This window comes from Colius striatus, chromosome 2, assembly GCF_028858725.1.
Source record: "Colius striatus isolate bColStr4 chromosome 2, bColStr4.1.hap1, whole genome shotgun sequence".
NCBI classification, from domain to species: Eukaryota; Metazoa; Chordata; class Aves; order Coliiformes; family Coliidae; genus Colius; species Colius striatus.
The window spans coordinates 107,493,565-107,518,097 of NC_084760.1; the positions used below are offsets into that span (position 1 = coordinate 107,493,565).

The 24,533-nt window shown below is 39.8% G+C and overlaps 1 protein-coding gene across 2 annotated transcripts in view; it reads right to left on the minus strand.

The window, feature by feature from the left end:
- Window positions 1-23,645, minus strand: part of CNKSR3 (CNKSR family member 3) — a 54,727-nt gene extending 31,082 nt beyond the window's left edge. For both annotated transcript variants that reach the window (XM_061989007.1, XM_061989006.1), the window contains exon 1: window positions 23,467-23,645. In XM_061989007.1, coding sequence (XP_061844991.1) covers window positions 23,467-23,518 — 52 coding nt within the window. In that variant the 5' untranslated portion in view covers window positions 23,519-23,645. The remainder of the gene's footprint in view (window positions 1-23,466) is intronic.
- Window positions 23,646-24,533: the final 888 nt, after the last annotated feature.

The following is a 24,533-nucleotide window of genomic DNA, read 5'->3' on the forward strand; positions in this document are numbered from 1 at the left end:
GGTAATACCAAGTATGCTTACCCCATCAAGGGGCTTCCTTGGACCTTGGATAGTTGGCTAGGCAGAATTCTCAAAGGCTTTTTTAGCCTCATAACCTTAAAAAATATGCATTACAATATTCTAAGAATCTGACCTCACTTAAGGACGTCCCTCTTATTCTGGTCTCCCCTCCAAGGAGTCACTTTTAGTCTCCTAAGCCTCCTCAAACACACCAACTTCATCCTCCCAAGCTTTGAAATATCATCAATTCCAGGAGAATCTTTGACACGCCCTATGATACATACTATTATACTATCACATTCTGAATCATTTTATAACTTATTGTGATAGCTTGCTTCCTTCCTTTCCTCCATCTATTTCCAGGACTAGAATAAATTAATAAATGAAAAAGCAGGAGGGAATCAAGGCCATCAATGCACACTAGAAAGAGAAGATATTTGCTTCGTAACAGTGGGTGAATAAGCACCTGAGGAGGCAAACAAAAGTAAGGAAAAAGGGCCCTCAAGACATCTGTGAGAAGCTAAAGTAGATCAGCAGGACAGGTATAGGGTGAAAAGGAACACATTGAGAATGTCAAGGAGAAAAAAACAAACATAGTTTGATGTAGAATACAGTGGGGCAGTTGTTCCACTCAAACAGCACAGATGCCATTCTCCTACAATATCATAAACAGAGCTAGGGATGCCTTTAACAAAGGCATTCAAGGTCCTTTAAAAAGATGATAAAATTAATCTACAGTAGCTAGTGGAAACTTAATTCAGTAATAATTTGAGCCTAGTTAAGAATTTACTTTCTAGGATCCACATGTCTGTCTGTTAGCTATGATGATTGGTTTTGTATTTAGCTTCTCATAAGCTTTCAAAACAAATGTTTAGTTATCAATTGGCATTAGCCACTTACAGAGGCCAGAAGAGCTCAAAGACCTCCAAGTTCCACACTCACTCATAACATTGTGACCATCTTAAATATCAGTCACTTCTTTAAATACCACAGAATTAAAGAGCAACAGCTGATTATTATCAGCTTCACAGAATGTCTCCTGCATATACCAGATTGTTTATAAAATAACATTCTCCTCATGTAGTCAATCGCAAGAAACTCTTCCACCTTTCTATTTAGTCATCTGCACCCTAACCAAGCAGGCACAGTCTGTTGCCTCACCAGGCATTAAGTCTAGCTATGACAGGCATTGCCTAAAACAGTCAAGAATGGCACAGAAGCTTCCTGTCTGTCCCAATTCTTCACACAGGCATGGAACCAAACAAATTGCTGGACTTTGTGTGCCAGTAGGGATGCAAAGGGCAGCACTCTCACGAAGATCACAGCAGGACAAGGGGAAAGGGCAAAGACTTCAACTCTGATAATGAGTGCTTTGCTATCCCCTCTGTAATCCCCTCTGACTGACAGTTGCACAGAAAGCCTTTTACAACATGTTCCTATTTTCAGTACTTCCAACCGATGTATTTAGCCTAGTAAAACAGACTAAATACACATATATTCACGCTACCTCAAAATAAATCCATTCATTCCATTCAAATCCGTCCATAAATCCCTTAGCTTCTTTTGAATGCAAAACTGAAAGCTTTGCCTTGTAATAAAACAACTGGTGGGTTAATTTGGGTTGTAAATCATCCTGCCCAGAAAGGCTATGGAGAATGTGTTTAACCTTTAGCTGTTCCATATAGATTCAATCTCGGACTGACATGTCTTCTGCTGTACTATACTTTTTACCAGTTTTCTCAACAAAGCCATTAATTGACACCATTTCAGCTATACCCAGTACCATGTTCCAGTCTCTTAATTTAAGGACAGCTATGATCATCAACACTTCACAGGGTACATTGTGAACTATGTTAAGGAAAAGTCTAAATGGCTTTTGACATGCTTGCTGCATCCTTCCAAGAACTCCAGCAGCTTTGCAAAGCAAGGCTTCTCTCTACTAAAGTCAGAAAAACCCACTCAGTTTTCCCTCACAAAATATTTGCAGAAAATTAAGTAAACATGCAGAAAAAGGTCATTTATGAGTAAGAGTGGAGTCTTTACAGAAGAAAAGAGAGAGAAAGAGGACATGATAAAGGCCTATGAAGCCAGAACTGGCACAGAAAAACAGAGAGAGCACTGATTCTTCATTGTCTCTTCCAATACAGGAATTTGGGACAGCCAATGAAGCTATAGTTTAAGAGGTCCAAACAAGAAGAGAGTGCTTCTTCACACAGCAGTATGCAATGAATGTTCAAAAACTATACAAGTTCAGAGGAGAATGTATAGGTTGACAAAAGAAAATGCCAAAGAAGTCATGTCTGAGCTGAGAGACTCAAACATAAATGGCTGAAGGCTTGAGGAAGCCTAGAGAAGGAAACATACAAAATGTTATCTTTAACATCTTCCTTAATTTGTCCCTTTTTTACAAACACTCAGGATGCAACACTGAGCAAGACAGCACAGGACACTACATTCACAGCTGTGCCATACACAGCACCAGAACATAGATGGTAGTTTCCTTTTAATTATGCCACAACTTAAGAAAATTGTTACTTCTTCACTACCGAAAGCTATTACTGGTGTTAGTATTTATTGTAGTAGTGACACAAAATATTCCCAAAAAATCCAAAAACATTATGTAGAGAAATAGCAGGTGGGAGTAAATGGAAGAAAAGGCTAAACAGTAATACCAGATTGAGACATCAGTTTAAACTGAAGACATAATCAAAGCTTTTAGGCTGGTAAAAACAAACAAACAAAAAAAACCCTACACACAGCAAAAAAAGATCCTAGGCAACAGATCATAATGAATCACACAACTGCTCTTGTGGGTTGTAATTCATCTTGAAATATTAACAGTGAGTAGGAAACTGCAAGTGTGAATTAATTTAGAAATTGTACCTTCATTTGAAAATGAACTTGCATCAAGACTGCAAAAATACATCTGATGTGACTGAATGGTAGCATACTATACCAACTGAGATAAAAGCAATTCCATAACAAACGAAAATGGAACGGTATTTAATTCCAAAAGCACTTCAGCTAAAACTCAAAGTTGAGGTTTGATTCTTTTTAATAGCTTTTTCAGAGAACTCATTAAAAATTGTGGTGGTAGAAGAGAAAATTGTCTGAACTATTTTCCATAGGGGGTTTCTTACTCTGACATTGCTTTAACACTTCAAATTTAAGGCAAAATTAAAATGCAATGCTACAGAAATTGAAAAGTGAATTGTGCTGGCATGACACATTTCTTAAAAAAGAAAAAGAAAGAAATATCAAAAAGCAGGGCATAGCATAATGACATACAGGTTTAACCAAAACAATCTCTCTTTATAAGACACACAAGCAGGAAGACATAGCCCAATTACACTTCACTACACTGAAAAATAGATCACTATGCCACAACCACATGAGAGACAGAAATTAAAGCCTTTTTCAATTTGACAGAGCTTTCCCTCTAGACATGAAAAAGTAGAGTATACAGGAAAACAAAAAGAAACAACAAAGTCACGGATGCACACCTATTGTATTACATTCTCACTGATTTGAAGGCAAGTGGGTCAGAATAAACATGCAGTCATGTTTTTCACCACCAGAGCTGTACTGGACATCTGTGCATAGCTGTGGGCTCCAGCTGCTGCCTATTCTAGGCCATAACCTCGCAGGGATTTGCTGGCATCACACTCGCTAACATCACCCACTTCACTGAGAGAACACAAATTACTTCATCTCTGAACATTTGGCCATTAAGTTTCTAGGGCTGAAATTTTTACTTACCTGGAAGGAAGAGGAAGAGACGAGACACACCCTTGTTCAAGACTTGCCACTCGGCCCCAAGCAGCCAGGCTCCATGGTGCCATCACAAACACTCATGAGGGAAAAAGGGATTCCAAGAAGGAAGAATAGGGACCACAAACAAGGGCTCATATTCAAGACCTCAAACACCTGGTAGCATATCTTACTGTCATCATTTCAGCTGTAACTCTTTGTTGATTCCAGCCACCAGCAGAACAAGACTGTTGATCAGAGAAAGATGAAGGAATAAAAAAAACAAAAAATAAAAAGAAGAAAAAAACCCTGATGCACATAATTTTGTTCCTGCTGACTTCAGTGTACATTCTCTATCTGCATCCATATGATGAAGTAGCTTCACACAATACAATACTTCTAAGGATCAGCTACATCACTCACCAACCAGCTATGCTTGGCAACAGCAAACTTTCTGTGCTTTAACAGATTTTATTTGGCAAACTAAATAAATGAGATGGAAGCAGACAATATCCATATGTTCTCTGAAGATAGACCTGGCACTCAAGTTTCAACAGAACATGCGGTGAAAGCCAACATTAGCAAATGCATGGAAAATACATTAAAATAGAAAACACACCTGCCTTGGGAAGACATGCCCAAATAGCTGCCTAGCCAATACCACATGATGTCTTCAGGGACACTGCTGACAACATCTTCCCCAATTGCACAGTAAAAACAACATCCTACTTGGGGCAAGATGTAATGGGTATACCACAGCATGAGCAAGGCAACAAGAACCAAATACAATGGCAGCACATTGCAGATGTAATGAGGCACTTCTATTTAATCAACACTTAATTATTGCTCAAGAAGCATCAAAGAACTATTGTAAATTCCAAACTGAAACAAGAATATATCTTTTTGTCCAATATGCTAATACATGCAAAGGTGTGCCTATTTGTCTGTTAGTTGCATTTAAAATAGCTGTAATTATCTCTTTTAATAAGGGCTTAGAACGGCTCTCCACTGACAGAAAAGCCTTTCCAACAAGTATGACCCAGATCTTGTTATTCTTTTTCATCTTAAGATTTACATTACATGTAGCAATCAATCTATACCCTCAAAACCAAAAATTATTTTAAACACACAGAGCTTGGCACTGCATATTCTAGTAAACTATCACAATGGCAGAAAAAATCACATTTAATTGGTACTAAGAAAGACTGTTCTTCAACAAATTGAATTCAAACTCTCTTGACAACTGTGGCATCCAGTGAACATGCCCTAATGTTTGTCACAAGCTAATAAAATCATTTTGCTGTTGAAGACACGCTGGCAATGTCAGCAAATACTGAGATTTTAGAACGGGAAGATAATTATCTCCCAATGTGACTTTAAAGTCACATGAACATATTAGCAGAGAGAATAAAGATGACTACATGGCTGTGATGAGACAGCTACAATAAGATATAAAGCATCTAAAAGCACTGCCAGGTCCTTCCTATATCCTAGAAAATTCTCTTCCATCTTTTTTTTGTTGCTTACACCTGACGTCTGTGACTAATTGAAAAAGTGTTTCTAAAACAGATCATCAACTAAAGTTTGTTACTTTTACACCCGTATAAAGTGGCTTCACTAATTCCATTCAAGCACTGAGCATACATCAGGATAAATTATTGTGTCCTACAGGCTGTGGTATAAAGCATTGTCCTCTTGTACTGTCTGACAATTAAACTTTAATTAAAGTTAGAGGATTCTGTTCCACTCTGGGCTTGAAAAATCTCATTTCTCTTGGATGTTCAGTTGTTTCCTGATGCATGTGGGCTCAAAGAACAACTAAGTCTTTCTCCAGAGGAAACAAAAGCAAGTGGTAAAATCAAAAGTAAAAAGTAGACAAAACCAGACTTCTGGCATTTCTTTTTCTCACCCCACTGAGACTTTTTCTTCATGCTAAGTACACTTTAAGACATGCTAGCCAAAACATTTCAAATTACACTCAAACAGGAATTTGCAGCCTCCCTAGTCAAAGTAGATCTGTTTCTCTTACACAGGAAAAAAATAATTGTTCGTTCTACTGATGCAAATAACAGCTTTGCCTAGGCACAGTAGGGAATTTGGCAGGAATGAAACCAGAGTGGTATCTGGCCACTGAAAGCTGAAGTTTAAAAGAATCTACAGACAAGACCTTTGTCCACCTCTCCATAGTATGCTAAGCTTTGGTAGGGCATCAATCCACTTCACCACATGCCCTCTCTTGTACACAGCATATACGATGACTACCTCAGAAACTAGTCACCCATGGGCATACTGCAATATTTGTCTCTTCTGAAGCTAGGTGGCAACAAGAACTGAAGTAGGATACCAATTGCCATTTCACTTCCAGTCTGATCAAGCATCCTGACTCATTTAAGGAGGCTACACACAGTAGGACATGATCTCTGAATATCCACTTATTGGATCTGAAATGGCACAAAGAGATACACAGTTGGTTATTGATAACTCATTTTTATCCAAAACTCAGGTAAAGCTCCCCCATACTACTGGATACTGATTTGTCCCAGCAACTTAACATTAATATCTTGCCAGTAAGTGGCAAGCTGCATGGATGCCTCTGCCTCAATCACTGCAACAGGACCTAAGGCAGCAGCAGCTTCAGCTAGTGCAATGGGCTGCAAAGTAGGAAAAGAGGGAGGAGGACACAGCCTGGTCTGCCATCTTTGCTGTAGTATCACTGCAGAGGATGAGAGCAGAAAGTTGCAGAGGCATGGGAGATAAACAGTAGAAAGTGGTACAACCATGACTAGTACTGATTATCTGCCAGAGACCAGACTTGTACCTCACATACTGCTCCTCACTGGACTGGCTGCAGACTGCAGTCAGAGAGTCGTATTTCCTCACACCCATTAACAGCTCCAAAGACAAGCTCAAAAGAAATCTTATTTCAGCTACTAACAGATATAGACAGATGTTTTCACTAAATCATTGCAACCACAAAGAAATACATTTCCCAGAATTTTCCAACTAACATAACCATGCTGAGTTTGTTGGGTAGTTTCTGTTTTATACCACTGTTCTAACACACACTTTTTATAGGAGAACTTTTACGCAAAACAAGCCTTTAAAACACTTCACCGTTTCATTTACAGAAGTATAATGGCACTGAACCTAAAATAGTCTCAATGCTAGCTGTGGAGTCATCCACAAGATTTCAGGAAACAGATTTTTTTTTTAATGAAAACAATTCTGTTTTACTGTTCTAGTGAAACATAAACCATAAACCTTAATCCATAGCAGGAATATGGAATCTTTTAAGTCTCCAGAGGCAAAAACTGTGGAAATTACAGAATTAGGACACAGTCTGTAAGTCATGTTGTATGGCTGAAGACCACTTGTCTAGTCATCTTCCTATCATCCTACTCCTCTCTGCAACATCCCTGACCCCTTCTTTCTCACCTGCACCATACTACCACTCTCTTGCCAGAAAACTTTCAAAGTCCTATCCATAGTAAAACTGGTGAGAAACAACCAAACCAGAGGTAACGAGGTGCCTCATTGAGTGCTCTGGCTGTGTCAGAATCTTCTGGAAGGCATGCCAGTATATCAAAGAAATGCTGCGAATAGGTTGGATAAGCTCTGTGTTATGGACCAACATCACAAAAACACTAGTGCACAGCCTAGCAGCAAACGACACCACACAAGGTACAGGTTTTTGGAAAGCTACTATGGAAGTGCCATATAGGAAGAACCAGACAGACATCACAGGGTTGTATTTGCCACCATAGACTTAATAAAAGAAGGTGCTTTAATGATTGATGGGATGTTGGAAAAGAGGCAGGGAATGCCACAAGACACAGAGGTCTGAGTAATATAGTGTGGTGACATGGAGCGTTGCATAGCTACCATGCTGATATACAAGGTATAGCTTACAATCCTACGTGCTCCTCCAAGTATTTGCTGGGATGAGTCGGTGTGGGTGGCAAGGAGGGGTTGAGGAAGATGGAATATAGATGGAGAAGGTCTCTGCACTGACAGTACTTGACAGAACAACAAATTCCCTCCTGCATAATATTGCTCAGATAAAAAATATTTAAGACACACCAAGTGCATTTATTGCCTTAAATGCTCAACACTGGCTATGCTGTGTCACATCAGTGTCCCAGGTTACTGATCAGACAGGTCTTTTTGGACTTGGACATTATTACCCTCAGCCATTCTGTATAATATTGCTTAAAATGAAGCAACATTTCACTTATGAAGGGGTATATCCTTTGGAGTGTTTTACCCAACCCTTTACCCATGCTTCTTGGAAAACTGGAGCACGGAGATATATCAAGTTTAACTTACAAAGAGGTAGCTCCCTATCACTATACTTTCCTAGCTCACCTAACTTCATTATTAATACACTTTAAAGTAATTCACAACCAAATTTAAAAACAATTTGCACAACAGCACCAGACATGGGATCACACCTGGACAATTTAATGAGCCATTCCCCTTATAAAGTCCTGTAATTTCAATTGTAGTGTTAACAAATTCACACTAACACACAGTTTACATCAGCACCATCACAAGATAAAACTTCAAGGTGTTAAGAATTCAAAGATATCTAAACCTCACAGAGAGTTAACCTCAATAAAATACAGCCACCTGTATTTCCATCTATGTTATCTTTTGCTGACAGGCAGTTCAAAGTAATGCTTCTTCAGTTCATTATTTTCATGCATTTAACAATTCTCTTTGTCTACATGGCATCATTGACTTGTTACATACAGTCAATTTTTCCTCATACTGAGTTTTTTCTATGTCACTATCTGTTATTTAAAAAAAACAAAAACAACAACAATATTACTTTCAAAGCTTGTAGTAGCAAAATATCTTTTTCTTTTAATTAGGGATGGTTTTCATGCAAAAGTATGTAAATAATTCATGAAAAAAATATTTAAAAAATCATCATTCCCATGTTCATCTCAGTTAAGCACAAATTCAACAGCTGAAAAGGTAGGAACCGGTAGAGTAAAAACAACCTCCACAAGACGGAAAAGCAGGCAGGTATCTCCTAAAAACTGACAAGCTACAGAGAAAACATCTGTTAACCCAGTAGCTGATCCACCTTGTGTGAGGATCATATTTCTCCCTTATCCCAAATAGTACTACTCCCACTTTCAGTTACATCAAATTTTGCATCAGCTATGTCTACAAATGTACAATAACCAAGGAGGTGTTGATTTTCTAAATTGGATTTCAAATCCAGCTAAATAGTTATTGTTTGTTAAAGTGATAAAACTAATCATTGCACAGCCCTACTTCTAAAAGAGTATTAAGTGGACAATCATCTCTTTAAGCTTTGAGTTCTGTATTTGCAAAACAGATGAACAAACAGATTAAAATCTCATAAATGGTTTGCATTCTTAATGTATGACACAATTTAGTCCTTGGGGAGTGCACTACATATGTACATGTATGTGGGAGACTGCATGTAAACTTTTACAACAATCCAGCACCTGTATTATTACTCTAAGCACCAAAAAATAACTAACGGTTCTGCTGCTATATTAAGAGCAGTGAACAAATTTTCACCTATTGACTTTTGCATCACTATAAGTTTGTTTTCCTGCTTCCCAGCAAATCCAGTTGTTCTTCCTCACTCTTCTTGATTGCTTTTTATAAATAAATCAGTCAATCTCTCATATATTTCTTGTGCACTTATGTTGATGATTCAGAGCATACTGTAGTTTCCTGAGTGTAGACCCTGCTTTAGCTACTCCAAGTACTCAATTAAAAGGATAAGGCTCTTTAGTTGGATGCTGACAACTGGAGATATCTGTTAAAAATAAAAACATACAGAAAAAAACTCTTCAACACAATGTCCCTAGCTTCGATTACAAAGACATGCAAGAGAAAATGCTAAGTGCAGAAAAGGGATAACTGCATTACTCTTAATCCAGCAGTTAATCACAATGAATTAACTCCATCCATAAGTCTCTGAAACAGGTGGAAAACAAGTTAGACATAAGCAGACACAAATACTGCCTTAAAAACAGTGAATGCAATCATTTTTGCACCTTTTTTAAAATCCATTATGCTCCTCTCCTCAATTTCTATTTCTAGAGTTACCTAGACATTTATTTTTTAGTTTTATTCTACTTGATGCTCTTCTCCTTTGCTTTTAAACAGCATTTTTTGTTTAAAAAAAATTGCAGCATCCTGTCGGTGCTGTCCACTACTAGCTATTACAAACTGCAGTGGTTTTTGCAAACCAGTACAAAGAGTAGAAATAATAACCAGTAGTAAATGCAAATAAATGCAAGGATGCCCCCTCCCTGGATGTGTTCAAGATTTGAAAGAAGCCCAGTCACTTTATTCCAACCAGTACTTACTGTGTCTTCAACATAACTTTCTAGAGCAAAAGTGAATTATAATATGCTCTCCTCTTCTCCCAATCTTTCAAAGGATTTACAATTACCTTAATCACAGGATGCATTTTCCTTTTAAAAACTATTTTTTTCTCTCCCCTCTCTCTTTAGGAGTGGCCCATTTTTTTTTGCAAAAGTGCTATCTGATGGGTATAAAGACTGTATGAAACTGAACAGCATGGAAACTTAGAAGCAGCAACTTACCCACTAATAAAAAGATAATATATTTGATCCAGAAATGTTGTAAGTTTTATTTGAATACAGTTCTTTGTTTTGATCAACTTAAAGTATGCATCCAGTAGAGAGACTGCCCACGCAGCTTCATCTCAAGTATTACAGAGTCTTATTTCCAAGCTACCTAAAGAGATCAAATACACTCTTCAAGCTAGAGCTTATTTCCACAGCTTGGACTTCTGTAAGCTGATCTGCCGTGTGGCTAGTACTGCATAGCCATCTCCAACTAGTGATCAAATTTTCAAACTTGCAAATCATGAGAAATTGCTTGCTGTTCCCAAGGACATATTTGGAAATGTAAGCACACAAGTAATACTTGTGTGCTATTTTGTAAGGGGAGAGCATAAAATCATAGAAACACTTTGGTTTGAAAAGACTTTTAAGACCAACCACTAATCTCACACTGCCAAGCCTACCACTAATCCATGTTCCTAAGCACCTGATCTATATGTCTTCTAAATATCTCTAGGGATGGTGATTCCACTACCTATCTGGGCAGCCTGTGCCAGTGTCTAACAACCCTCTCAGTGAAGAAGTTCTTTCTAATCTCCAATCTAAACCTCCTCTGGCACAGCTTGAGACCATTCCTCTTGTTCTATCACTGTTACTTGAAAGAAGAGACCAACTCCTACCTCACCACACAATCACCTTGATTCTCTTCAACCCCTCAGAGTACTCCTATTTGTTAACTATGCAGCATCAGTGATTTATGGAAGCCTGTTTGATCACTGTTCATCTTTGTTCTTCACTTACCAGCACTCTGGCAACCTTTTTTACACCCAAGTTAATCATTAGGTCTTAACATGAGGAACAGTGAGGGAAAGTAAGGGGTGGGGAAAAGGAGGGTTTCTGTTCTAAATTAAAGGCATTAGTGATTTTTAGAAGTTATTGCACAGCAACAAATAAATCACGTCCTCAGATACTGTCTCTTTATGCAGACTTAGGAACACATCCCCAAACCAAGACTGCTGCTGAGCAGATATCACCATTCCCATGTGCTCTCTTACCAAAACCTCCAGAAAAACCCATCAACTCCAGCTTTGCCCTCTGCACAAGTCATGAAGGCCCATTATCAGCAAGCTGTGAAGTACTAACTTATTTCCAAACTGTCACAAGAGAGGCTACCAGGCACTCCTCTCTCCTGCTGGAAAAGAATTAAAGCCCCCCACCCCAGGACTAACACAATTCAGTAAAGCATTTGCTGCTCTTTGTCACTTGTAAAAGCATCTTCTTTAATGAGGAAGAGCCCAAAACAATCTGAAAACTGTTATAAAACAGCCAGGAGACACTGACGTTGCTCCTACCCAAGTAAAACCAACATGACAAATTATCACCTGGGAAAGAAGATTGCATAACATGAAAATACTGGGAATAATGAGGAATACAGCCACATGAAGAAAGATGAGAAGAAACTATTATTGAAAATTTCCATTTGAGAAATTCACCATACAGTGACCAATTCACAGTGACATTGCTTCAACTACAGCAAGCACACTATTTTTCTTGCGTTATTTTCCTATCATAGTGTTAATTTCAAATTGACAGAAGTAGGAATATCTCAAAAGCAATCAACAGAAGAGCATTACAGGCATATAATAGGGTAAAATAAAAGTCGTCTTCTCTCCAAGTTAAGTTCTCTTGACATCCCATCCACTCACATAAAGTAAGACAGACATTTCTTTTACCCACAATGTTTTTGATTTTAATAGATATAAAACTGTCATCAACCTCTTGGTCTGCAGACACTAAACTTCCAACTACTGTTTCCGTCTTTCACACATACACTTTAATCCTGCTGGAAAATGATGGAATGAGAGCCACAGAAACTAAAAATGTGCATTTACTTGCAGATCAGAGCTGAGAGCAGCTGTACATACTCTCTTCCTACTGGGAGAATTGGATAGGCCTGGGTAGCTTTGGGACAGAAGGGACAGCCCAGACCCTCACCGTGCTACATTTTCCATGCTGAAATCTACAGCAAGAGAAGCCTTTAGAGATGACTGCATAACAAAACTCCCTGGCAAAGCAATAACCTAACCTAAAAAACAACTAATCCACTCCACTCAGACAAAAATCAAAACTTCAGCCCACTTTATCCAGAACTGGACTTCCATCAGTCCATACATCCCATCACCAAGCCTCTGCTCATTTGGTTTGTTACTGCTAACAACTTCTTCACAACAGCATTGATAAATACTCTTTATCCAATGGAATAAAGGAAGCTAGTACAAACACAGAACTCAAGATCATGCAATATTCATATTAATCACAGTAATTACACACTGACTACAGGCCACACAAAAGCATTGTCCTCCTTGAAGCATGCTTCCTAAAGTGGCTACCTCTATGACTTGTCACTTTTAGTAGGTTAGACCCCTTCCACGAGTAAAAGGTCAACATCTTCACAGTAAGAGCAATTTTTATACTTCTCATTATTTTTAAATGCCCTTACTAGCCCTAAAATTACATGTTATTGTTCCACAAATCAAGCACAAAGTCATTTCATTTTCTAAAAGCAGTAATAGTACACTCAACATTACTTGTGTCTTTAGTACACAAAGCCTATGTGCCTGATAACTTTATGTGGTTAATACAGAGCAACAACCCCCAGCCCTAGGGCCTTCATCTCAAACATGCAATTAAGAGTTTGCCTTTTAAAAGTTTCAAGGTTTTTGTGGTTGAAGGAGTAGTTCATTAGTCACAAGAGCGCCTTTTCTTGAACTCTGGTAATTAACACTCTGATGCCTGTTCCCACAGTGGAAACAAGAGAAAGCATTGCAAAACTGCCTGCCTCTTACCTCTCAAAAAGAAATGAATGGGGTGATCCCTTTAATTTGGTTTGGCTGCCTTCTCACACCACCATGTGGAACTGTTTTGGCTGATTGCAACAAAGTCCATTACTCACATTTGCCTCTCCTTTCTGCATGCACCCTTGCAAACACTGTGATTAGTGTTACACCCATGAGCTAGTCAGGGAGCAGTTTGTTGTAAAAATACAGCTGATGTAGTTGCCAGCCTTTTAGATTACAACCTCCTACAGTGTTACGAAACATTTATGACTAGCACCTTACAATCTCATAGTCACCAGGGAGGTGTGAGTACAGGCACAGGAGAATCTCTATAGCCATCAGCACCTGCTAATCCCATTAATGTGTCACAGCAAGCTGAATGACACTAAGAAAAAAAATGCTGATGGTTCATAACTCCTTCACTCATGAACAGATCCCCAGAAGTCACTACTGGATTCTCCTGGGAGATGCTTTTACGTCAGGAATTCAGAGTTCCTTCCATAAGCTGGGACACACAAATAATATCAAGGCCAAATAACAAAAATTCCAACCCCTGTCTAAAGGGAGCTTGAAACAGAGGAACATAAGACAAGGAATGACACAACTTCATTGATGCAGCTTCCAAGGAGTGTACAATTCCTAGGTGCCAGAAGCATCTCTAGAAAGGGCCCTCACATATATGGGTAACAAAGCTGCTAGGGGGATGCTGCAGGCAGAGTCAAAACAGTTTATATCTTAATAGAAAACTAGTTCTTTTACTACCCTAAAAGCTGACATATAGTGTTGCTATGGCCACATCTCACTGTTCAATTGTCTTGTTTCCATTTTATATACTAACGATGCTCAACAGCTTGAAACCTGGAGTCTGTGATGTGGTCTGCTGTAAAAAGAATCCAAAGTAGCCCCAGAAGGAGATGCTGATATCATGGGATGGACTTGGTTGGAGACTGACAAGCTTAAACTCCCAGGATGCTCAACAGAGACATACCCAGTACGTGATGGAGTCAAGAGCATGATTGAACTCACCTTGAAACAGTAAGCACAAGATCTTCCAAGCCCCTCTCTAGGCTCCAGTACAGGTAACAAAAATATAGACATCTAAATTAATCACATCTCAATCCCAATTTGAATGCCATCTGCTATGTGTCCAAAGACAAATCATTTTATTTCACCATATGATCCACATTGCAGAATCATAAATAGACACTGAAGTAACCCAGAGACATTTCAGTTCATAAGCACTTAAACTGCATTAGGGGATGAAAATGGCCATGATATTCATGTTAATGCTGTTTCCACTACATAGATAACTTCAAGTTAGTTGGACTTGAACTGTGTAAGGTACACGCACCCCTATTCCTCACAATGTTAGCTCTCTATCGTAAAGATGAGTGTAACAGCAAATTCCTACTAAGGAGGAGCTGAAATAATAAAATAAAGACTGCAAAGCACAAAGGACACTGTGATGACGAGTTAAGGTTAAATTAGGATAGAAATTACACAAGGCACAAAGTAAACACTTCCTCAGCTCCCAGAGACTTTGTTTCTCAAGGCTCTACTCCAGTCATCTTCTTGTGATACTTTTAAAATCTGAATAAAGGTACCACAATTAGCCAGAATCCTACCAGACAGAAAACCTACCAGCCAGCATCAGTCTGGTAGGATTTATTTATCTAGTGTTACTGTCTGAAATAGCATGAAGTATGTATAGTCAGAGAAAAGATGAAGGATTGTTTTTAAATACAAGGAAATAAAAATGATGATTTTATGTTTACAGATTATATTTCACAAGAGTATAATAGTATGTTTACTAGTAAGTACAACCTAAGTCCAAATATTACATGGAATACTACAAATTTTTACAAAAAAAAAAAAATACACAAGCATGTAGAATTTATGTAATATTTATTTTTTTGCAGCCTCTTTCATCCAAAGTTTCCATTATAGTTTGCAGTAGGAATGCCAACAATTACTAGAAGTTTTACATTTTTGCTGTAATGCTTTTAAAGTTCTGTTTGGTGAAGCTAACAGAATACAAACAGCAAGGATCCTGGACCTTGTAAAGGAAGTAGTGAATACACATCACTGCTAGAACAACTCAGAGGGGAAAAATAAAACAACCCAAACAACAAAAAAAAACCAACAACAAAAACCCACTCATGTCAGAGTAGTATCTACATTTCACTAGGTTCACACATTTCCACCACAATACTCTCCAGGCACAGATCCATCCCCTGGCTCCTGCACATGTTTTCAGTCCACATTCTTCATGCATGTCTGAACTTGTTCTTATAGCCCTCCTTCCTCAAGAGAAGTCCTACATGGTGGGGAAAGCAAAAAAAAAAAATCTTAATCCTTTATTGTTCCCCTCTCCCTCCTGACCTCCATTGCCAAGCAAACATCTTCTCAGCAGTGCAGTGCTAAGATACCTGTTCAGGTATAGTGTTCTGCCTCCTTCAGCAGTGGGATAGCAGCCAACTCAAAATGACATTTTCAAGGCATCGAAATAATATCATAATATTGCTGTCACAATGAAAAAGATTGGTAGGTTTCCATTCTTCTGTTTACATGTCCATCTGTCACCAAGAGTTGCCTTTTGGTGATGACAGCAAGGACACGGCTCTTTCACAATGCTATTTCAGAAGGAAAAAAAATGCACTGCCAATATCTGCATCTTGGAACAAAACGTCTTTGGAATGGGAAACAGTAGTAACAGCACAACAGAAGGTAGAAATCCTCTCTTATTAAATAAAGGTCTTATACAAATTACAAAAGCTAGAAGCCCTACAGAAGGCCTTAACCAGTCTGCCTCACTGGCCCACTAGACTCGTAATATATTCAAAAGAAACAATATCTTGAGCCTTTCCCTTCTGTTCTGGCTAGGAATGCATCCGTATCAGACAAGATATCTGTATTTAATGACAAAATGGGCATATCACAGAGCTCTTAATGAAATTTGATTCACTCAAACTTCATTCCAGTAATACAAAACGCTGCAAGACAAGGAAAGATATTAAAGATGAAAGGATGGCAACCTAAGCAACATTCATTCTGCATACACAAGACAAGAGACTTCAGGATCATTAGCTTAGAAGCCTATATCAACAGTTGCTTTAGCAGAAGCCTTAGCCCTTGATGAGCACCAATTAAATTTTAAATGGAGTTCCTTCCCTTGATCAAGGGGCAAGATAAGATCACATTTATGCCACAGAGCTTTGATTGCAACAGCTCACCAGGTGCTTTGCTTACCTACACCTAACTACTAGTATAAGAAACAGATGCGATGCAATGTTATGACATAATTTGGCCAGATACTGAACGCGTGTCTGTAGACCAAAGTTACAGAGGTCAGTGATTTAATCTCACCAAACCAAACACAGGTGCTTGCTTTTGTCCAGCATGAGTGACATTTGATGAAAACTAGCTACATTTCATAATATCCTAAATATCTATTTCAATGTTTAAAGCCAATGAAACGGACCAGGATGATTCAGTATACCCCCCACAGATCCTTCAAGCTGTGAAACGTTATTGCTTGTACTCTGAAAAGATGGGGCAGGCATATGGAAACCTGCAGGCAATTTCCTCCTGCAAAGAAAGCCTGGCCCAAGGATCTGAATGATAGTCTGACTCCAAAGTCATCTCACTCTGGTAATGACAGCCCAAATGACCCTGATGAACTGATGGAGATCCACAGTCAACTAGCATTTTTATACTGCAGTCTGTTGGGCAAACATACCAAAATCTGTGAACAATCCTGTGATGACAAGAAGCTGAGTCCTGAAGAACTATCATAAATACATGACAGGTTGCTATAGAGGTCTCAGATCCATTAACTCCTGACTGCTTTTCCTTTCTGTTCCACAAGTTAGCTTTGAAAACACCAGTACCTCACTACTTCCTCCTTCTGGTGGGACTTATCTATTTGGGGTATGTGGAGAAGAATGGAACAAGGAGACAGTGTGGAAGCATCATCCTTCTGAGGGGGCAAGACCTGACTTGTGTGATGCTGTTAGGAAAATGCAAGGTACAAATTAAGACCAATATCATCACCTTTATGTAAAAAAAGTACGGTGGTAATCAAGTTTTTCCACTTAATTCATAGAGGTACTGTTTAGACTTACCCATTAACATAAATTGTGTGAAGTTTCCTTGAAAAACTTGTCCTAAGATGATGCAGCAAACTGAACACTGAGCAGTCTCACCACCTCTTCTGCAGTCCCTGTCACTAGTCATTGTCCATTGGACATGTCTGTAAGGAGCTCATCTGTTACACCATGGCTTAAACCAGACAATCCAGAAGTTTAGATTTAAGAAATCAAAAGGAAAGAACTAACACCACCCAAAAAATTGAACATACTTTTCAATACTTGCTGACAGGTATATGCACACATCACTCATAACTGCAAAATTATCCAATAGCACGTATTGGATAACAGCCTTTTGTCAGGCTCTTTTCCTTCAGAAAATAAAACACCACAACAAATTACAACATGCATTTTATCCAGTGCCCTGTATTTTGTCTTCCCTTAGCTCTTACAGTGTGATAGACTGCATACAAATTGAAAGCAGCATGATCCTTGGCCAAAAGGATTTAGGTGCTCAAAACATGAGGTCCCAGGCAGAACTTCAAGGAATGAAGACATAAGCAAGAGCTATGGAAAACTGAAAAACACAACAGTTCATCAGAAATGAGGTTTTTCCTACAGAAACCTCCAACAACAGATAAAAACAACTTCCTGTCACTCAAGAAAAAATTTTAAAGAAAGAAGGAAAAAACAACCAACCAACTGTCCAATCTCTGCACCTTCCACTAAGCAAAAGAAATTTCTTTTAACAAGAATACTACTTTACATTTCCTGCTGGTTAAGACTGAGTAAGCATCTTTACTCTTAACACTATCTATCTATGTTCAGGTACTACCTAAATATAACTTGTATACCTAAAATTCATTGTCAGACTTTGTAATGTTTGTAGAAGAATGCCGTCAATCAACTTTCCACTAATGCCCGATTTTAGCATTTAAAGTGTTGCTTTTCAAGACATTAAGCTGGCTGCACACAACTTTTAGACTTTTGGGTTTTTTGTTAAAATACCTTGAACACCAATTTAAAGGCAAAAAAAATGGAGTCAACTGAATATAAGAAGGAGGGGAGAATAAAAACCAAAAAACCCAGAGAACTCATAAGTAGCTCAGGAAAGTGCAACACAGCAAACAAAACCACAGCAACAATGTATGAATAATGTTAAGATTAAAGTAGTACAAATCCGTGCAACTTTTTACTTTGTTTCAACCCAAAAATAAACAAATTGATGCATTTAGTACAGTCACCTTTTTCTAGTGAAACATTACAGGCCAGCTGTAATGTTCACAATTTCAGCTGAGATCTGAAAGGAGTGGTTATTTGATGTCATTTTATAATCTTATTAAATACAAATACTCTATACAACTATTTTTAAGTGATCAAGTAAACAGGGGAAAGAGATCTGCAGCCCCAGTTATGAGCAGCTCTCTATTCCTCACTGAAAGTAAAATACTGTCTCAAAAAATAACCAGGAGTTTCTTAGTGTTAGATTTTCTTAAATAGTTTGGACACAATACCACTCACTTCAGAGCATCTAAAAAGAAAAAGAAGGCTAAAAAGTAACTCCAGTGCTATGCATTACCCATGACTGTTTCTAAACTCCAGCTAGTCTGCAGCTCTAAGCACACACAGTTAACATGACTGACCCTGTTGAAATCTCCCTGGGTGAGCCAGTTAGCTCTAAAAAAAGAACACCAGGCCCTCATGATTAATTGCTAACTATTGATAAATTAGCATATTTCTCCTAGGCATACCTATAAATAAATATAGTTGTCCAAAAGCTTTACCAGAAATGGAAATCAGAGCATTTTATGATGTAACAGGCACAGGAATAAGTGATAGCCATGAACTAAACTGACAACAACCAAACCTGAAGCGCAATAAAGAGCCCCAAGAAGACATGTGATCCTCAGCCAGTTGCAGCTACAGCTACAGTGACAAATGTCACATTGTAATGGAGACTCACAACAAGGGAGACTTCTGAAGACTTCTAACCGCAAGCCCATCAAACTGTCTTTACGTGTAAAATTTGGCTTGAAGTCACAACTCACATAAGTATGTGATGCCTAGGGGCAGAGGGAAGAGACAGATCAGGCTACAGCAAACAAAGAACAGGCACATGAATGTTCTCTAATAAGACAGTGACATTTCTCACACAGGAGGCTCTATCCCATAAGCAGCTTTCCTCTGCTTCACATCTTCTGAGGAATCAACTTAGCTCTTTCCAGTAGCCAAGGGCTTCTGAGACCAGAGGAAGTTTCTCCACACCATCAGATCAGTTTCCTTCAAAATGCTGCTAAGTCAGCACTTTTGTGCTGAATATTTCTCCAAGTCCACAGGCCAGTGAAATTAAACAGGTCCTTGCCAGTTTCTTCACTCAGGATAGCTCAGAGAACTGCAAACTCACCATCAAACCGACATGAGCAGTGTGCTGCAGATGTGTTACAACTTTCATAGCCATATATCTGTCCCACAATAACCTGAATAACTCCAGGAATCTCTCTTGAGGAGCTCTAGGGGAATTACAGACATGGGAGGGAGTGCCATGAGATACAAGTAAGGACTTTGAGCCCATAAGCATCTTAATCTGCATAAAAGCAAGAATGCAGGTCAACCACAATACCATCCAGATATTGGTTTATACCCCAAAAAGGATCAACTCAAAAAGACATTAAAAACCCAAACCCCCAACAAACTATCATCTCAGCATAGCCAGGAAAAACAATGCAGGTTATATCAATCAAACAGCGTAAATTCCTTGCCAATCCAACCACGAGTCAAATGAACACAGCATCCTAGTCAAAGAAGTGCCGTTTCAAGGCTGAATATGGCCCCTAAATACTATTTGAATTTGTGTCATCCTGTACAGGAAACCTATAATGACAGCATCACTTGTTCCAGATAGAAATTGAGAAGGCACATATAAAAATATCAAGAGTTTTCAAACACTGATGCTGTAGCTAAAAAGTGATCACATCCTTGGTCAAAACTGGAGGAATGCTTCACGTACACAGAAAACAGCTATTGAGTGGAAGCATAACTCTTCTCCAGCAGCTTTAGTTTAACTAGACCAACTGTAATTAGCTACGGAGCCTGCTACTGACAGTACAGTGCACTCTGCCAGAAAAAAAACATACCCTTGTTCGCAAAAAATAGTAGCATTCTAGTCTGAGTTAGCAAGAGAAGACAAGCAACTGTGTTCTGTATCAGCTGTTGTTGGTAACAATGAACAGAGGGTTTTTTTAAAACCTGACTACAAAAAACTAAAAATATTGATGTTCAGCTTACTAACTTCTGGTAGGTTGCAATTAAAATTCTAGATAAATACTATTTACAGTGTTTACCTAGGAGTGAACAGCTCAAAAAAATCACAGAACAAAACTCTTCAGGATAACAGTTACTTTGTTAAAAAAAAGTTAGTTCAAAAGCCATTTAAGAAAAAAAATAGAGAGAGGGTGGCAGAGAGGGGGTGAGGTGGAAAGCTCATGAGGAGCAAATAAGCCAACTGTCCAGCAGTGGTCACACAATTTACTTGTGGACTTGCTTTTGGAGGTTTGTTTCATGGAACAAGAGGAAGTTTCTATGCATCTTTTGGACTGGAAAAAGTTTTTTTAAGAGTAAGGAGTGGGAGGAACAAAACCAAAGGAGAAAGAGTCTCAGTTTTACATTGAGTATTAAAATGGATTAAATCAGACTACTTATTTTTGCTGCTCTCTTCCTTTTTCCAAGATGTTTATATCACTGTACAATAAGCAGGCATCATTATCTGCAAAACCAATCACCTCACTAAGAGCTGGCATCCCCCACCACAGTTATTTATGTCATTCTTTTAGAATTCATCTCCATAGCACCACATTACTAAATACAGGCAGCAGATATCACCAGTCAAATAACTTTCTCCCAGAGCTTGACCAGTGCAGTGAAGATCATGGTATCACCCTTCAAAGATGGGATAGGTAAGAAAACAAATAGCATAAGCTCCCCTCCAGTCACTTCTTTTATAAAATTAACCTTAAGAATTAACTATAATATTCATAAGGTAAAATACAGAATCCTGGTCTTCAATCAAACAAAATCCAGTGGTTTCGAACTACATACTAAATAAACAAACTATGAAACATTGTGCTAACAAGGCTATTAGCTAGCTATTAAAGTGTCAATTTCAATGTGCAGAGATGAAAGCATAACCATAAAGAAAAAAACCTTTCCACATCTCTTTTCTTTATTACAGTCTTATCATGCAGGGAGTGACATAAAATGACACTGTGCACTAAAGAGGTCAAAAGCTTACCTAGAAACTGAAAAACAACAGCAGAAACAAAAGTCACCAGCAGTCTTTAATTTATTCCTTTGCATTTCAAAGGACACGTGTTTGCATTAGTCAGAAGATCCACCTCCCAACTACAGCCAGCCCTCAAATTATTCTGCATAACACTAATTGAGGGTCCAGCTAGAGAGTTACCTGTTCAAGGAACCTGCAAGTAAAATAAATTATGCAAGAAAGCTAGCCAAGCATGATTAAATATAATAAAGCCTTTTAAAATTATTAGCAGGTTTACTCTTTAATCTGGCAGGGTAACAAACTTTCAGTGCCCAAGAGAAAAAACACAAGGAGAGAAAAGCATTATATAAATATTCCACATGCCAAAGCAAAAAGCTTATTTCATTGGAACAATGCGCTCTTGTTTAAATCAATCAGAAAAAAAAAGAGAGATCTCTCAGTGGAAGTTATTTATATGTTAACGCATAACTTCACAGCACGTTTGTGTGGAATCCTCTTCTCACAAAAGCTGCTTGGACGGTGGTCCCTCACTGGCACCGGCCCCTTCAAGCACATGTTCAGGCTCAGGAAGGCTGGGAGTATCCATCTCGCACTGTATGAAAACATGAGCCTGCTTTCCAAATTTGCCTCAGTCTTGAGCAGAAATACTGCCAAGTGCTGACCACAGGCACGCAGTCTAATCAGCATTATGGTCCTGAGACAGAGGAGTAATGGCTGCTATAAGTAAATGCTGCTTCTAATCCGAGGAAGCTTTCACCTCTGAAAACATGCCTAACTTTGCATCAACTTCAACTCCAGTAAAGCCTGTGAAAATACTTTATGTAACAAAAGATGATCACGCTAAAACGGAAATCTACAAGAAAAGAGAGGCACAAGTCATCAATCTCTCATCTAACTCACAGTAACTTCCCTTTTGATTTATTCCCTGTACAGCAGAAACTGTGGGAGCAGTAGCCCGACGGTCATTCAGAAAGCACTCGTGGGGTTCAATCAGAGTTGGCAACACTGAAGTTTAATCTGCCTTCAGAGGAAAACCCCAAGACAACACCGCAGAGGTCCCCGCAGCAGGCACGGGGCACCTCGTGGGTGCAGCCCACAACACAGCGGCCACCACAGAGCATCCCAGAGCTGGGGGCAGGCTCCCCAAAGGCCTCTTTCACGTAGCAGTCTTTCAGAGGCTTTCCGCGGCTGTGTCAACATAGTGAACAAACCTCGAAGCAGCGTAGGAAGTTTTGATGGGCGGGAGCAAAACAAGCATATACACAGAGATGAGAGGTGGATGGACAGATGGACGAAGGGGCCGCAATTCAACTCTCTCCGAGTTATAATCCCATCACCGTTAAACAACATTAAAGAGTTCTTGCTAGAGCTAGTTTATAAAGGTTTTGCATAACTTACAAAACTGAAGGTTTTTTTCGACCACTGAACAGCTTTTGCTTGAAAAACTGGAAGTTAAGTTCTTGTATCTGCCTAAAGCAGAAGAGTAGTCGACTACCTTTGTGCAAGCAGAGTAGCCAGCACCACAGAAAGGGGACCGAGCTATCCCCGCGAAGGATTGATGTAGTTTACACCAATCACTCTCACACAGCCTATGCAAAAAAAAAGAAAAAGTGCTTTCCCCACATCAATAAATAAATAAATACATGATAGTAAGAACAAACCACCACGGCAAGCGCGCCTGAGTGCGCTAACAGGTAAAGAGGCAAGTCAGGAGGGAGCGGTAAGCCTCGAACACCCAGGCAGCACGTCGGGGCAGTCGCGGTGCTCAGCCGGCGGGACGGCCACAGAGCCGGGGCTGGGCTACCAAAGGACCCGATCGCTCCGCCGGGGAGTCGGGCTCCGGGCAGAGAAGCCGCGACGGGTCACCCTCCCGCCGCCGCCTCGCCGCCCAACACCGGAAAAGTTCCCAAGCGGGCTTTGCAACCTCTTACCCTTAGTCCAATCCACCACTTGCTTCGGGGTCCACTTGGTCACCGGCTCCATGGCGGGCTCAACCCTCCCGTCGGAGACCCACAACAGCCTTCCTCCAACCTACCGCCTCGTCCCCTCTCTTTCTGTCTCAACCTCCCATCTCCGGCAGCGCGGCTCCGGGCCGCCCCCTTCCCGGCCCGGCTCCTCCCACAGGCCACGGCCGGGCCCAACCCCGGCTGCCGCTCCGCCTCTGGGTACCGTCCCACACCGGGCAGGGCCCGACACTGCCTCTACGGGCGGTTCCGCAGCGGCGTTAGGCTCGGGCCCGCGCTGTGGTTGGAGAGGTGAGGAAAGAGACAGAGGACTACGAGACGTTTCCCCTTCGCTGCAATTTGTAATTCGGGACCCGCTTGGCACCCTGTCCCCGTGAGTGGGGACCTGTTGGGACCTGCCCGCGGCGTGGAGCCACGGATTGGGGCTCCTCACCCCGCTTCAGTGGTGCCTCCATGTGAGTCATGGCTCAGTGGCAGTTTTAGCTGCAACTGCAGAGCGCTTTCAGACGCCCTTGTCCCAATATCGGGTGTTTTTACTTCTGAATCCTGCACTTAAAAGTGTCCTGGGGTTTAGAGGCAGTTTCACCACAATAGGTTACTTCTGTTTTGCTGCTTTTGCTTGGAAGCTACCTTGAAGCCATCAGTTGTATCTCAGACTTGCTTTCCTCAGAAGAAACATGTGGCTTGTGTCTTGGCCACCTCTTGAAACCTACATGAGGCCCCTAGTGAGTGTGAGCCACTACTCAGAAGTTTAAATGCTGACCTCCAAAACTGTGTGACCAGCATACAGACCCCACCATTCCTTGCTACCAAACAAGTAACTCAGCCTACAACCTCTTTTCCATTAATGAAGCAGCAAGGAGATGTGGAGAAACCAGGCATTTTTATTGTGTGCATCATTTAGGAGATCTAATTCCTCAGCAAATTCCGGCCCAAAGCCCTTTTGTAACATGCAGGAGGTCTTGCTGCTCCTCTTCTTTAGAGAGGAAATGCAGAGCAAACTCTGCTGTGACAATAAGATTCTGAAATTTTAA